At 43.9% G+C, this 17,485-nt stretch overlaps 1 protein-coding gene across 6 annotated transcripts in view; it reads right to left on the bottom strand.

Moving 5' to 3' along the window:
- The window catches only part of dnajc13 (DnaJ heat shock protein family (Hsp40) member C13), a 119,401-nt gene that overhangs the window by 93,378 nt on the left and 8,538 nt on the right, over positions 1-17,485 (bottom strand). For all 6 annotated transcript variants that reach the window (XM_079805939.1, XM_079805936.1, XM_079805937.1 and 3 more), the window contains exon 2: positions 11,042-11,122. In XM_079805939.1, coding sequence (XP_079662065.1) covers positions 11,042-11,109 — 68 coding nt within the window. In that variant the 5' untranslated portion in view covers positions 11,110-11,122. The remainder of the gene's footprint in view (positions 1-11,041; positions 11,123-17,485) is intronic.

Raw genomic sequence — 17,485 nt, 5'->3', positions numbered from 1 at the left:
CAATTTCATGCTCCCAACTGCGGGACCAGTTTGGGGACGGCTTAAAACCCTACAGATGAAGAATGGGATGGCAGTAAAGCTCATGTTTGGTGAATGAGGTCATGTGACAATGTAATTTCAAAACTTCAGTTTGAAATGTTTTTGCATAATAAGCATTGTAAAATAATGAGTATTGCATAGTTTACTACTAGAGGTTCACACACAGCCAGAGAATGGGAATCAGGAACTGAGAACGGTTTCACAATCTTGCCCACAGTTTTTGTAACTAGTCAAATTTGACCAAAAGAACAGCGTGAAGTGTGAAAGTGAGCAGAGCTAAGATTAATCATCAGCTGGTCGAGATAACAGCAGATCTACACACACACACACACACACACACACACACACAAAAAGAAAAGTTTTTGTCTTGTTTTGGGGGAAAATAACTCAAAATTAAGGGAGCTTTTGCTTAAAATAAGCTAAATAATCTTGTTTTCTGTTTGAATTAACATTATTTTGCTTACTCCATTGGAAGATTATTTTCTGTTTTATTTTCCCCCAAAATAAGACAAAAACTTTTGCTTGTCTAGTAAATGCTTCTTAATGTAAGATTTTTTAGATGTTTGGACTGAAAACAAGACAAAAATACTAAGTAAGAAAAGCATTTTTTGCAGTGTAACACATGAGCTCGGCTGAGGAGGTTCTGCATCAATAACACTCATGGCATATTGCATTACGGAGGATAATAAACACTGAGAGCATTAGTACACACACACACACACGATCTGCTCCGGGCCGGACGTGTCACAGCTCGCTTTACTTTCACTTCTACACTCAACAGCAACATGAGACATTCAGTCTCTTCTCCTGTGAGAAACTGATCCAGCGTCTGCCCCGCGCCAGTGAACCCGGCCCATATCCTGGCTCTGGTTTTGGCCAAACATAAAAAGTAAATGACGACAGAATGATCATTTTTGGGTGAACTAACCGTTAACATCCTCATCTGCTATCTTTCTGCCAACCAGAGCTGCACGACCCAGGCCATCTCATTGGGCTCTGTGTTAAACCTGTGGCCGGTCCCATCTCAACATCAGGAGCATGTTAGTTTGCACTAGTGTTGTAGTACTCGAGACCAAGACCATCAAAAATGGTCTTAAGACCGGTCTCAGACTTAAGGGACTCAGGATTTTATCTCAAGTCCAGTCAGGACCAAAACTGCAGGGATATCACTAAATCATTGTCTGATTTAACATCATTAATGTGATTTAATGTAAAACTTACAGCTTAAAATGCAATCAATAACTTCTGTGTAATGTGATTTATTTTGTTACTGGGCTGCCGGGCTCAGAATCAATGCAGCATTGCCTCAAAAATGCCCAAAATTAATATAAATGCCCACAAAATTCTAAGATTTAGTTTTTTATATAACATAGAATATAATTAAGCAATATCGCAATAGCAAGAGAGCTGTTTTCATGAATATATAAGCGTGATTGCAAATGATATTGATTTATTCAAAAATCTATAAACAAGAAGTTAATATTAAATTACATTTTAAACTGTCTTCGCTAATTCAGCACCGTTTGGTTATTAAATTAATCGGCTGCTTTGAACAAATCAGTTGAATAGAGGATTCCGCGACTGTAAATAATGTTCATGTTTTAATGTTAAATGAATCTGAACATTATTTATGCAGGTGTAATCGTACCAATTCAGATGCAACTTCTGTGCCATGAGTTTTATTGGTAGTGATTTGATTGGTAACAGCGCTATAGTGTCTTACTATTCTCTAATTGTGTTGTTCAATAGAAGTCATTTCTCAGACAGTAGATATGGATCTTTTAGATGAATTTAAGGAGTGCTGGTCTGGCCCTGGTCTTGGTCTGGTCTGGTCCTGGTCTTGGTCTGGTCTTGGTCTGGTCTTGGTCTGGTCTTGGTCTGGTCTTGGTCTGGTCTTGGTCTGGTCTTGGTCTGGTCTTGGTCTGGTTTAGGTGGTCTTGACTACAACACTAGTTTGTGCCTCAGAGAATTGGATCTGTCGGATTTACAACACGTTTCCACGTCTCACAAAATACATGAAAGTGAGTGAGCGCTGAACTGGGAGAAGAGGAGAGTAAACTATAGAGTTACTATATAATGTGCATCTGATGTGAATAAAACACGTAGTCAAGTTATAACTGTCTGAAAGGATTGTTATTGCTGCTTCAGACATCAGGGTGTGTTTTTTGCTAGTACTAGTAGCTGTGCAGTTAAATCTCTGAAACCTAAAATAAACATGTCCATGTCTTTCCTTCTGCAGTCGAACAGAAATTAAGGTTTTGGATGAAAACATTCCAAGATTGTTCCCAATATAATGGACTTCAATGGGCTCCAAACGGTTCAAGGTCCAAATGACAGTTTCAGTGCAGCTTCAAACGACACCAGACGATGACTAAGGGTCTTATCTAGACAAACCATCAGTTTCTGAGAGAAACCAGCAGTATTTATGCTATTATTTGACCTCTTAACAGGAGAAACGCGATCGTCTCTGAGCTCAGACATAACTTCCACCAAGTGAGGTCAAATACGATCGTGGTCATAGATATATCGATAATAGATGCCTCATTCTACTGATCCGTGCAGGCGCTAATGAGGCATCTACGTATACATCTATGACCACGATCAAATTTGACCTCACACTCCGGAAGTAATGGCGGACCTTGAACCGTTTGGAGCCCATTGAAGTCCTGGAATGTTTTCATCCAAAACCTTCATTTCTGTTCGACTGCAGAAAGTAAGACATGGACATCTCGGATGACATGAGGGTGAGTAAATGATCAGAAAAAGTTTATTTAAAAGTGAACTAATCCTTTAATAGAGGACACAGCGAAAGTTGTTTTGCACTCCGTGATAAAGGCACATTTAAATATTTTGCGGGAAACATAAATGTGATTAGTTCTCCAGATGGCGATCACTTGATGTGAAGAAATGTAAACGGTGTGTGTCCTGATTGGCTGATGATCACGGTGATCACATGTTAAACACAGCCAGAATAATCACCTCTAGAGTAGATTATTTCTGATAACAAGCTAAAGTAAATGACATTAGACGCTGCTCTCATATGCTGGATATTTATGAAGCATTTAAGGCTTTTTGGTGAGTTTTTGCGCTGGTATCATATTCTCTCTGCTTGATCGTTAATATTTATATCATGTTATCCAAGAATAGTACGTCAAAAATCTGCTGAGTAGTGCACCATACTATTCCCTCGCCAGACCATAAACAAACACAGACCGGAAGTTAACTTCGGCCAGGCGTGTAACCGTGGCAACCGTCCGATGAAACCGGTTATATAGGTAGCGGTGCCAGGTTTCGGTACTCAACCCTATGGATAAGACCGTCTGTGATTGGTTCCCGCAAATGTGTAACAGACGCAGGATAAATGAATGTACAGGCGTCCAGACTGAGTGCTGAAATCACACCACAGACAGATCCGGCTCAGTTTACCCCGTAAGGTTTCAATTAAGCAAAGTTTTGTTGATCTGGGTTTTATTTGAAATCGAGTTGTTGCACCACTTAACATTAAACACAGATGAATTACGCAGTAATAGCGTTATAGAGCTGATCGAGCAGCAGGCGGAGGGTGGACTAACTTGAGGTTCTCAACCTGGGGTCAGAGTTCACAGGGGGTGACAGAGAGTTTATATGCTTTGAGGTCAAACATGGATGTGTATAATTTCTAGGAATGCTCCAAATGGTCACTTATCTGCAAATGTTGACAATATCACACTCACTGTCGCGATGCGGGATAGAGGAAGAACATTCCACACATTAACTAATAGTCTGAAGGGAAATCACTGACTTCACTATATTAGAGTACACTTTCTTTTAATCTTCCCTCTGTATGATGCCTATTAGAGCAGTGTGTGTATATAAGCACAGCGCTGGTGCTGCTCTGTTTATAGAGGAAACTCATACACTGCAAAAATGCTTTTCTTATTTAGTATTTTTGTCTTGTTTCCAGTCTAAATATATAAGAATTCTTAAATCAAGAATGATTTACAAGAAAAGTACAATGACATAGGTTATGTTTTCTTGGAAAGCTAAATGATCTCCCAGTGGGGCAGATAGCTTCAGTCCCAAACAGAAACAAGATCATCTTCTTTCCCCATTGCCAAATCATTTTGCTAGTTTACACTTTATTTAGGTTTTTCTCCCCATAAAACTAGAAAAAAATATTTTTTTAAGCATCTTGATTGAAGTTTTTTTGTATATATATGTACTTGAAACAAGACAAAAATACTAAGTAAGAAAAAAAATGTTCAGTGTATTGCAGCTGTTCCATAAGCGGCACGTTCTTCTGAGAGAGTGAATCTGCATTTTTTATTGTGTGTGTGTGTTTTTCTTTGGGGGGGGGGGGGGGGGGGGGTTATTATATATATGGAGGGGGGGCTTCATGGACAAAAGATTGGGAACCACTGGGCTAAAGAACCATTAGAGCAGGCCACCCTTAAAGAGCTGTGATGGACTAAAACCGTGATATTAAAACACCGCTGTGATGATGATGATGATGATGATGATGATGATGATGATGTAGCCTATACAGGCGAGCAGATGAGCCCAGAATATGAACAACACATTTACTTTATTATGGGTTTCAAAGGGAAAACAGCTTGTGTTGCATTAATATTCTGTGCTCATCTGCTGTCCTGTGTAAAGTAAGCATCATCAATGAATTTGGTCTTTTAATATCACGATCTTACTGCATTAATGCTGACTACAAACCTGGTGAACATGAGTCAAGTCAACTTTATTTATATAGCGCTTCCTATACGCGTGTGACGTCACGTGAAAACTATGAATTGCAGGAGCTCATTCAAATTCAGTCAAATTCACACACACACACACACTCCTCTAAACCTCATCTCTCGTGCTCATTCCTCCCATGAGTCACGCGTGTGTAAACTATACACGCCAGCTCTATATCCTGATGAAATGTGGTTGGCTAACTAAAACTGCTTTGTAATGTTTAGCAGGTTCCAGCAGCCAATGGGCACACAGCTCTTATTCTCTCGTGACCTGGACTCCCTGATGGACTGGCACGATCTTCTCCTTCCCGAAGAGGACCTCAGTGAACACCACTGGACCTGAGCTGAGGACCAGCTCTAGAGATCCACTGAGCCAATGGGGAACGATCTGGAGTTTAGACTCACGTCCACTGGTTAACCAATCGCCAGCCTCAGCTGCTCAGATCACCACAAAACACCAACTCTCATCACAGAGAAGGATTCAATCAGTTTGCTTTATGGCTACAGGGAGTCCGTGTAGAGTAATGACCTCTCACTCTTCAACCAATGACCTCTCACTCTTCAACCAATGACCTCTTCAACCAATGACCTCTCACTCTTCAACCAATGACCTCTCACTCTTCAACCAATGACCTCTCACTCTTCAACCAATGACCTCTCACTCTTCAACCTCTCACTCTTCAACCAATGACCTCTCACTCTTCAACCAATGACCTCTCACTCTTCAACCAATGACCTCTTCAACCAATGACCTCTTCAACCAATGACCTCTCACTCTTCAACCAATGACCTCTCACTCTTCAACCAATGACCTCTCACTCTTCAACCAATGACCTCTTCAACCAATGACCTCTCACTCTTCAACCAATGACCTCTCACTCTTCAACCAATGACCTCTCACTCTTCAACCAATGACCTCTTCAACCAATGACCTCTTCAACCAATGACCTCTCACTCTTCAACCAATGACCTCTCACTCTTCAACCAATGACCTCTCACTCTTCAACCAATGACCTCTCACTCTTCAACCAATGACCTCTCACTCTTCAACCAATGACCTCTCACTCTTCAACCAATGACCTCTCACTCTTCAACCAATGACCTCTCACTCTTCAACCAATGACCTCTTCAACCAATGACCTCTCACTCTTCAACCAATGACCTCTCACTCTTCAACCAATGACCTCTCACTCTTCAACCAATGACCTCTTCAACCAATGACCTCTCACTCTTCAACCAATGACCTCTCACTCTTCAACCAATGAACTCTTCAACCAATGACCTCTTCAACCAATGACCTCTTCAACCAATGACCTCTTCAACCAATGACCTCTTCAACCAATGACCTCTTCAACCAATGACCTCTCACTCTTCAACCAATGACCTCTCACTCTTCAACCAATGACCTCTCACTCTTCAACCAATGACCTCTCACTCTTCAACCAATGACCTCTTCAACCAATGACCTCTCACTCTTCAACCAATGACCTCTCACTCTTCAACCAATGACCTCTCACTCTTCAACCAATGACCTCTCACTCTTCAACCAATGACCTCTCACTCTTCAACCAATGACCTCTCACTCTTCAACCAATGACCTCTCACTCTTCAACCAATGACCTCTCACTCTTCAACCAATGACCTCTCACTCTTCAACCAATGACCTCTCACTCTTCAACCAATGACCTCTTCAACCAATGACCTCTTCAACCAATGACCTCTTCAACCAATGACCTCTCACTCTTCAACCAATGACCTCTTCAACCAATGACCTCTCACTCTTCAACCAATGACCTCTCACTCTTCAACCAATGACCTCTCACTCTTCAACCAATGACCTCTCACTCTTCAACCAATGACCTCTTCAACCAATGACCTCTTCAACCAATGACCTCTTCAACCAATGACCTCTTCAACCAATGACCTCTTCAACCAATGACCTCTCACTCTTCAACCAATGACCTCTCACTCTTCAACCAATGACCTCTCACTCTTCAACCAATGACCTCTCACTCTTCAACCAATGACCTCTCACTCTTCAACCAATGACCTCTTCAACCAATGACCTCTCACTCTTCAACCAATGACCTCTCACTCTTCAACCAATGACCTCTCACTCTTCAACCAATGACCTCTCACTCTTCAACCAATGACCTCTCACTCTTCAACCAATGACCTCTCACTCTTCAACCAATGACCTCTTCAACCAATGACCTCTTCAACCAATGACCTCTTCAACCAATGACCTCTCACTCTTCAACCAATGACCTCTCACTCTTCAACCAATGACCTCTCACTCTTCAACCAATGACCTCTCACTCTTCAACCAATGACCTCTCACTCTTCAACCAATGACCTCTCACTCTTCAACCAATGACCTTCCCATTCACACGGGCGTCACCGCTTCTGCTTTGACTGGGTGAAGTCAAGAGCTGCTGAACTGAAGAACAACAGCGGAACAGTAGAGCGATTGGCTCAGCACCAGCTTCAGACACGCCAGAGTGAATGCAGCTGTACACACACACACACACACACACACACACACACACACACACACACACACACACACAGCCCCTGCCCCTAAACACTGTGCAGTTCACTTTCTGTGAAAAAAAACTTGTTCTGTATTATTTATAAGCATTTTGAAAAGTGAGGACATGGGGAACGTCCTCATATTTCACCCTCTTTTTGTAATACCCATGTCATTATACACATTTGTGTCCTGATATTTCACAAAAACATGCCCACACACACACACACACACACACACACAGGTTTCCTAATCTAGTTGTCTAATAAACCTGCCATTGTGGCTCTTTGGTGTATGTGTCCTTTAGATAAACGCTTGAGACTAAGGGCGCTTTCACACACACCTTGTTTGGTCCGGATTTTCGGACTTTTCAGTTTGGCCCGAATCAAAATGGCCGGTGTGAAACCTCCCCTGACCACAGGCCGGACCAAACAGACGACATTTGGTCAGACGAAAAGAGGTCGACTCGCTCCGAATCAAACTAAACAAAGCTTTGGTTTGTTTCTAGTGTGAAAGCATATTCTGTATGGTTCAGACTTTCAGAGCATTTACAGGAAGTTCCTGTTTATGTTTAAATATTATAATGTTATTTTTAAATTTCATCTAGGCTACATTGATAATGAAAAGTGAAAAGATGCGCAATATGTCAGAAGACAGAAATGATTTTGAAAGAAATGTTGTATGATTTTGCTTAGAAAGCCTTTCTTTAATGTGAATTTCGTTTTGTATAAATTGTATCTTAATTTTAATCAACGTTTAATCAGATAATTGCCTGGATTTAATAAATAAGAAGCAATAGTCTATAGCAGACCATAATCACGGGAGCGATCACATGCTTTGCACATGAACTGGAGCGTCTCAAATAAACCCAAACTCAGCAGATACTGTCTCACATACATGAGAAATATGTGAATATAAAGCTTGAAATGTCCACTTTTAAATGTAACGAGAAGAAAATAGTCCAGCAATGCGACTGATCACTAGTGGCGGCGATATGAGTCCGTTCATTCACTCTTGACATCAGACGGTCAGACACACGTCCGGTTACAAACCAATCAGTGTCCAGATGCCGAACACATGATGAAGACGAGTGGACACGCGTGTGTCATGTGCAGTTCTTTAGTGCGCTCACATGATGGCAATGAGAAACCAAACCAAAACTAACCCAATGTATAAAATGTATCAAAACATGAACTTCGGTTCGGACTCTCAGGTGTGAAAACGCCCTGAGACGATCAGATTCTGCAAAGCTTTTACAGTCCACGGGTCGGAAAGCAAGTTCAACAATAGGATTTAAAATAAACAGATCAAAAACACAGGACAAGAAAACGACAGTAAATGGTAAGTTCACCCAAAAATGTAAATTGTGTCATTAATGACTGAGCCTCATGTGGTTGGACACCCGTCAGACCTCCGTTCATCTTCAGACACAAATGAAGATATTTTAGTGTAAATCTGATGCTCTGAAAGGCCTCCATTGGCTCAACTTTACACTCTCAAGACCCTTAAAAGACACTAAAGACTAAAGTTACAAAGTCCATCTCACTACAGCGGCTCTACAATAACTTTATGAAGACGAGAATAGTTTCTGTGCGCAAAAAAAACCCTAAATAACGACTTATATAGTGATGACGATTTCAAAACACGGCATCATGAAGCTTCAGAGCGTTATGAATCAGTGAGTCGATTCAGCGGTTCAGAGCGTTATGAATCAGTGAGTCGATTCAGCGGTTCAGAGCGTTATGAATCAGTGAGTCGATTCAGCAGTTCAGAGCATTATGAATCAGTGAGTCGATTCAGCAGTTCAGAGCATTATGAATCAGTGAGTCGATTCAGCGGTTCAGAGCGTTATGAATCAGTGAGTCGATTCAGCAGTTTGGATCGCCAATTTCAGCAGTTTCATGAATCGTGATTCGACTCACTGACTCATAACGCTTGAAGCTTCATGAGTAGGGTTGGGCATCGAGAACCGGTTCCAACTTGGAACCGTTTAAAAAATAACGATGCCATTGGAATCGTTTAGAAATTTTGTTTTCGATTCCGATCATCGGTTCCAAATGCGCAAGTCTTCGGAAGTGCTTGCCGCGCCCGTTTGTTCTGTTGCAGCCATGGAGCACGTAAGCGGCGCTCAAAAGTGTGGCTTTATTTCACTTAAAAAAAAAAAAAAGCCTGGGTCGGCACAGTGCAACACATATGACAAACTTATTTCTTGCACGGGAGGATGCACTACAAATATGTGGTGTATAAATTAACGAGTGTAGCGTGTTTGAAATGCTGCGCAGGTCTGTCCTCCTCGGGCAACCCTGCGCTAACCAACGCTATTAAAGGGATAGTTCACCCAGAAATGAAAATAAGCCTTCTTTTACTTACCCTGATGTTGTCCCAGTGCCCTATGTCCTATGACATTTAAAATACTGTTCCTGCACGCGCTCCTTCCTATTATGGCAGTGAATGGCGATCAGCTAAAACATTACAAAAAATAAACAAATGTATCACGCAACGATACAGGGAGACGCGCGTCATATGGAAAGTGTTCAGGGGGCACACTATAAGGTTTTGCCAGAAAGAAACCGTATTATTCAGTCAAAACACTGAGCTTGGCCGTTATTCTGAGCGCGCTCCTCTGTGTGCACTATGAGCCGGCGCTCATGCCTACTATAATAACTCGCACTGTTGTCATTGCACCAACGATAAGCACACACACACACACACACACACACAACCATTTTGAGAAATCAAGCTCAATAGAAAAAAACGCGATACTAACGTATATGATAAGAAATAATACTAATAATATAACCTCCTTAAGTTAATATTGTGTAGCCTACCGGTTGTCATGACAATATTGCACGAGGCTACTGCAGCTTGGAGTGCGCACACACAGGAACACGCACATTTGAACAACAGCTGGATGAGTAAAAGATGGCTTTATTTTCATTTCAGGGTGAACTAACATTATCCCACCTCGTCATAATCAGGTAAGTGATTGTACTGTAATAAATTGCGAATTGTGGTGAACAACAACGTTACTGAAATTATTTTCCCCCCTCGTAGATAAATGTAGCTATACGCAAATTGCCCACGCTAGCAGTCCTAATATGACTGTTAATGCTATTGTTAAGCCGGGACTCGTGTGAAACTCCATTCACCTTTGCGGCAAAGCAAGTGAAAATGCCAGCGGAGAAAGTCCCAAAACTAAAACTCATTATTGAATCAAAATACAATTTTCCTCTGTGAAATAAGCCTGTGACATGTTGTGACTCCACCCCTCAAAGAATCGGAATCGAGAATCGAAAAGAACCGTAATCGAAAACTAAGAATCGGAATCAGAATCGTTCAAATCAAAACGATGCCCAACCCTATTCATGATGCCGTGTTTTGAAATCGTCATCACTATATAAGTCGTTATTTAGGGTTTTTTTGCGCACAGAAACTATTCTCGTCTTCATAAAGTTATTGTAGAGCCGCTGTAGTGAGATGGACTTTGTAACTTTAGTCTTTAGTGTCTTTTAAGGGTCTTGAGAGTGTAAAGTTGAGCCAATGGAGGCCTTTCAGAGCATCAGATTTACACTAAAATATCTTCATTTGTGTCTGAAGATGAACGGAGGTCTGACGGGTGTCCAACCACATGAGGCTCAGTCATTAATCACACAATTTACATTTTTGGCTGAACTAACGCTTTAAGGCAGTGTGTGATGTTCACCGGTGTGAATCGTGGAGAAGCTGGAGCAGAAGAGGCACTTACTTCCCCCTCCAGGAGTGTTTGGTGGTGTAGAAACAGGCCAGGTCTTTGTTGTCTTTGAGGACGTTCATCTTCAGGCCAGGCCTATAGATAGATAGAGAGTGAGAGTGAGAGTGAGAGAGTGAGAGTGAGAGTGAGAGTGAGAGAGAGAGAGAGAGAGAGAGAGAGTGAGAGTGAGAGTGAGAGTGAGAGTGAGAGAGTGAGAGTGAGAGTGAGAGTGAGAGAGTGAGAGAGTGAGAGTGAGAGTGAGAGTGAGAGTGAGAGTGAGTGTGAGTGTGAGTGTGAGAGTGAGAGAGTGAGAGTGAGAGTGAGAGTGAGAGAGAGAGAGAGAGAGAGAGAGAGAGTGAGAGAGAGTGAGAGTGAGAGTGAGAGTGAGAGAGAGAGAGAGAGAGAGAGAGAGAGAGAGAGAGAGAGAGAGAGAGAGTGAGAGAGTGAGAGTGAGAGTGAGAGAGAGAGAGAGAGAGAGAGAGAGAGAGAGAGAGAGAGTGAGAGTGAGAGTGAGAGAGTGAGAGTGAGAGTGAGAGTGAGAGTGAGAGAGTGTGAGTGTGAGTGAGAGTGTGAGAGTGTGAGAGTGTGAGAGTGAGAGTGAGAGTGAGAGAGTGAGAGTGAGAGTGAGAGTGAGAGAGAGAGAGAGTGAGAGAGTGAGAGAGTGTGAGAGTGAGAGAGAGAGAGAGAGAGAGAGAGAGAGTGAGAGTGAGAGTGAGAGTGAGAGAGAGAGAGAGAGAGAGAGAGAGAGAGAGAGAGAGAGAGAGTGAGAGTGAGAGTGAGTGTGAGTGTGAGTGTGAGTGTGAGTGTGAGAGTGAGAGAGTGAGAGAGTGAGAGAGAGAGAGAGAGAGAGATCAGCGTCTGACACTCATCTGATGGACTAAGGCATGCTATAGGATCACACACAGGAGCTCATGGGCAAATCTGGAAACATACGGAGCAACTTCCAAAACATGGAAAAAAGGAAAAAGAAAGACAAAGATAGAGGAGAGAAGGGGAGACAGAAAACTGAGGGACAGAGAAAAAACACAAGAGAAGGAAAAGAGGAAAGGGAGAGGAGGGTAAATGTCAGCATTCTGACCACAGCTGACTGCATCCTTCCTTCCTCCAGCACTACAGACTGGACTCATCATCACTGGACTCTACTGGGGCTTCAGACTGAGCACTGATAACCCAGGGTCAAATTTAAGCTTGGGTTAATGTAATCCTGGGTTAATGTAATCCTGGTTATCTGGTTCCATTGTCTCCTTGACTCATTCAGATTTTACACTGTACTTGATCATCTCTGAGCTAAGGTTCTAATTTGCATATTTGGCAAATTAAAAGCATTAAATCAAGTCATCTTAAAATTGTAAAACAAGTAAAACTCTTTTGACCATTAGAGTGAGCGAACACATTCTATCCTGATCTAGAGAAACAATAAGATCTCTCCAAAACCACTAAAGTTTACAAGAGAAATTGATTAAGACACACACTATAGCCAGAAGTGTTGAGCCGCCTCCACATCCCTGAGTTCAGGAGTTCAACACTTCATTGTGTGTGTGTGTGTGTGTGTGTGTGTGTTCGCTTCTACACACATTAGTGAGAGAATGGGCCGCTCTCAGGAGCTCAGAGAACTCAAGTGTGGGGCCGTGATCGGTGGAGCCTGTGCAATAAGACCAAATATTACACTAAATATTCCACACTCAACTGTTAGTGGGATTAGAACAAAGTGGAAGCCATTGGGAACAACAGCAACTCACGCCGCATTCACACGGGGCTTCGGCGTCAACGCTTGATGGAGGGTGTGGCTGAAGCTTGGTGCTAATCACATTACTTGCCGCTTGGACCACAACACAACACAAAAAAAGCGCCTTTTTTGACAGCTAGTCTGTGAGACTATTTTGTGTATGAAAACTGATCACTTTAATATTTGATTCCTCATTTGGCTGGGGGATAGCGCCTATTTGAGCCACACATGATATGATATGCTGCTGTCATTCAATGATAACAGAGTACACGGACGGAATACAAGCATGATACATTCCAGATTCTCCAACCGTCTCTGCCACCTCCTTCCAGGCCTGGTCTCTCCAGTTTGTGTCCCGGTATGTAAATAATGATTGGTAGTAAAGGACCGGGTGATTATCCACCGCAATTATTAGCTTTTCCTCCATTTTAGATCGTTCTTTACTCTTCATTCACTCTTCATTCACCGGTGTTTTAAACGAACGCGATTGGCTAGCGTCTGCTCTAGGATATTTGCATAGGGTGATCTGATTGGATGACGCCTGCGTTGGCGCTTGAAAAGTTGAGAAATCTTCAACTTTTGCCGCTTGCAACGCGAGTGAAGCGCCGCGACGGAACCCACAATTCAGTTCGGCAACGCATGACGTCACCCATTCAAAGTAAACGAGAAGCGTTGACGCCGACGCCCTGTGTGAATGCGGCGTCAGCCACAGAGAGCGGGGTCAGCGCATGCTGAGGGTCACAGAGCGGGGTCAGCACATGCTGAGGGTCACAGAGCGGGGTCAGCGCATGCTGAGGGCCACAGAGCGGGGTCAGCGCATGCTGAGGGTCACAGAGCGGGGTCAGCGCATGCTGAGGGTCACAGAGCGGGGTCAGCACATGCTGAGGGTCACAGAGCGGGGTCAGCACATGCTGAGGGTCACAGAGCGGGGTCAGCGCATGCTGAGGGTCACAGAGCGGGGTCAGCGCATGCTGAGGGTCACAGAGTGGGGTCAGCGCATGCTGAGGGTCACAGAGCGGGGTCAGCGCATGCTGAGGGTCACAGAGCGGGGTCAGCGCATGCTGAGGGCCACAGAGCGGGGTCAGCGCATGCTGAGGGTCACAGAGCGGGGTCAGCGCATGCTGAGGGTCACAGAGCGGGGTCAGCGCATGCTGAGGGCCACAGAGCGGGGTCAGCGCATGCTGAGGGTCACAGAGCGGGGTCAGCGCATGCTGAGGGCCACAGAGCGGGGTCAGCGCATGCTGAGGGTCACAGAGCGGGGTCAGCGCATGCTGAGGGTCACAGAGCGGGGTCAGAGCATGCTGAGGGTCACAGAGCGGAGTCAGAGCATGCTGAGGGTCACAGAGCGGGGTCAGAGCATGCTGAGGGTCACAGAGCGGGGTCAGAGCATGCTGAGGGTCACAGAGCGGGGTCAGAGCATGCTGAGGGTCACAGAGCGGGGTCAGCTCATGCTGAGGGTCACAGAGCGGGGTCAGCGCATGCTGAGGGCCACAGAGCGGGGTCAGCTCATGCTGAGGGTCACAGAGTGGGGTCAGCACATGCTGAGGGTCACAGAGCGGGGTCAGCACATGCTGAGGGTCACAGAGCGGGGTCAGCACATGCTGAGGGTCACAGAGTGGGGTCAGCACATGCTGAGGGTCACAGAGTGGGGTCAGCACATGCTGAGGGTCACAGAGCGGGGTCAGCACATGCTGAGGGTCACAGAGTGGGGTCAGCACATGCTGAGGGTCACAGAGTGGGGTCAGCACATGCTGAGGGTCACAGAGCGGGGTCAGCGCATGCTGAGGGTCACAGAGCGGGGTCAGCACATGCTGAGGGTCACAGAGCGGGGTCAGCACATGCTGAGGGTCACAGAGCGGGGTCAGCGCATGCTGAGGGTCACAGAGCGGGGTCAGCGCATGCTGAGGGTCACAGAGTGGGGTCAGCACATGCTGAGGGTCACAGAGCGGGGTCAGCGCATGCTGAGGGTCACAGAGCGGGGTCAGCGCATGCTGAGGGTCACAGAGCGGGGTCAGCGCATGCTGAGGGTCACAGAAGTGGCCAACTGTGATGCATTAATAGCTTAAGTATGTTTTAAAAAATCCAGCAACAATTGCAGGATGAGGTCACATGATCAATCTCCACAGCTCTTAGGATGGATCAATACAAGTGGTTTAAAAACGGCACAGAGGCACACAATCTTTATGTGTGTGTCCTTCATTCTGCACTAAAACACTACAGAGACACAGAACACACATGTCCACACAGCGGGTGTGTGTGTGTGTGTGTGTGTGTGTGTGAGTGTGAGTGTGAGGTTAAGAGGGGACAGTAGTTAACAGGTTAAGAGGGGATAGGAGTTAACAGATTAAGAGAGGACAGCAGTTAACAGGTTAAGAGAGGACAGCAGTTAACAGATTAAGAGAGGACAGCAGTTAACAGATTAAGAGAGGACAGCAGTTAACAGATTAAGAGAGGACAGCAGTTAACAGGTTAAGAGAGGACAGCAGTTAACAGGTTAAGAGCGGACAGCAGTTAACAGGTTAAGAGAGGACAGCAGTTAACAGGTTAAGAGCGGACAGCAGTTAACAGGTTAAGAGAGGACAGCAGTTAAAAGGTTAAGAGAGGACAGCAGTTAACAGGATAAGAGCTGACAGCAGTTAACAGGATAAGAGCGGACAGCAGTTAACAGGTTAAGAGAGGACAGCAGTTAACAGGTTAAGAGCGGACAGCAGTTAACAGGTTAAGAGAGGACAGCAGTTAACAGGTTAAGAGAGGACAGCAGTTAACAGGTTAAGAGAGGACAGCAGTTAACAGGTTAAGAGCGGACAGCAGTTAACAGGTTAAGAGTGGACAGGTTAAGAGAGGACAGCAGTTAACAGGTTAAGAGAGGACAGCAGTTAACAGGTTAAGAGCGGACAGTAGTTAACAGGTTAAGAGTGGACAGGTTAAGAGAGGACAGCAGTTAACAGGTTAAGAGAGGACAGCAGTTAACAGGTTAAGAGAGGACAGCAGTTAAAAGGTTAAGAGAGGACAGCAGTTAACAGGTTAAGAGTGGACAGGTTAAGAGTTAACAGGTTAAGAGAGGACAGCAGTTAACAGGTTAAGAGAGGACAGCAGTTAACAGGTTAAGAGAGGACAGCAGTTAACAGGTTAAGAGAGGACAGCAGTTAACAGGTTAAGAGAGGACAGCAGTTAACAGGTTAAGAGAGGACAGCAGTTAACAGGTTAAGAGAGGACAGCAGTTAACAGGTTAAGAGAGGACAGCAGTTAACAGGTTAAGAGTGGACAGGTTAAGAGCGGACAGCAGTTAACAGGTTAAGAGTTAACAGGTTAAGAGAGGACAGCAGTTAACAGGTTAAGAGAGGACAGCAGTTAACAGGTTAAGAGCGGACAGCAGTTAACAGGTTAAGAGTGGACAGCAGTTAACAGGTTAAGAGAGGACAGCAGTTAACAGGTTAAGAGAGGACAGCAGTTAACAGGTTAAGAGAGGACAGCAGTTAACAGGTTAAGAGTTAACAGGTTAAGAGTAGGGGTGCACCGATCCGATATTAGGATCGGATATCGGCCGCGATACTGACAAAATAGCTGGATCGGGGATCGGAAAAATTAACAGATCCACAAGCCGATCCAGGTGTTTTTTTCCGTCGCAGCAGAACCTACGTCATTCGTCAGCTTCACGTGTGTCGCATGCTAGAAGAGACTCGGCTGTGTGGAGGAGATATTTCACGCTTGCCACGCCAACTAGTTCGTCGCTGTTTCGAGGGTATTACTGCAAAGTAAGGGTCTTTCCTGCATTGACATTTTTTTGACGGCCAAAGCCTAATTTGATGAGTTATTGTGATTTACGAGTGATGTAGAACAGATGCTGCGCTTGTGACTGAGTGACAGAGAGACCGATCTGAGAGCTCCTCCCCCGCGCGCGCTCTCTGGGTCTTCAAAATAATCAGTGTTCGCTCTCATATTTCACATATTAATCCAAATCAAAAGCTCGGAAGACCGAAACCATGTTGCACGTGACACATTCGGACAATTTTGTCCTTGAATTATCACTGGGTGTGAATTGCGCTCAAAAAACATTGACTCTTCTCTGACCAGCTGACATAAATTATACTTTCAATAAGCGGGAGACAAATTATATCCAGTTATGAAGTGTTTTCTGTGTGTTGACATCTTTCGCGATGTTCTAACAGACGGGATTCGCACACGCGTCTGCTAATGTCCGATTCGTGACCTAATGACTCCTTTGAACCGAATCATTTTAACGACTGGCCAGAACAACTGATCTGTCCAACACTGAACTCATGAACTCAGTTTATTAATTTACTCAGAACGCAACTGAAATGAGAACACAAGTGTGCTAACCCATTTTAGCAAGAGTGGGTAGTAAGAATAATTTTTAATTATCAACAGTATTTCATCTTATTTCTGTTGACAATGTGTAGTAAAATAAATAGGCCTAGCCTACAATCATTTAATCTGGAGTGAGGTGAAACCAGAACAAAGTTGTTATTAGCTAGCTGAAATTTTTTATTAAATTGCATATGGTAGAAAATTAGACTATTTGTTAATTTGTAATGCTACTTTTTAATATTGATATGATTATATACCAAAACAATTATCTGTAGTGTAAAAAATGTTTGGTAACTGTCAGATTACTATTGTATGTTTGACCAATACACTGTTTTTTGTTTCCACTGCTACATTTTATTTATTTAAAGAAGTTAGATTACATTCTATTTTAGATTTGAATGCAC

Source organism: Gobio gobio (genome assembly GCF_949357685.1).
Source record: "Gobio gobio genome assembly, chromosome: 23".
NCBI lineage: Eukaryota > Metazoa > Chordata > Actinopteri > Cypriniformes > Gobionidae > Gobio > Gobio gobio.
Note: the sequence above shows the minus strand (reverse complement) of the source record. Positions and strands in the feature narration are given on the sequence as shown.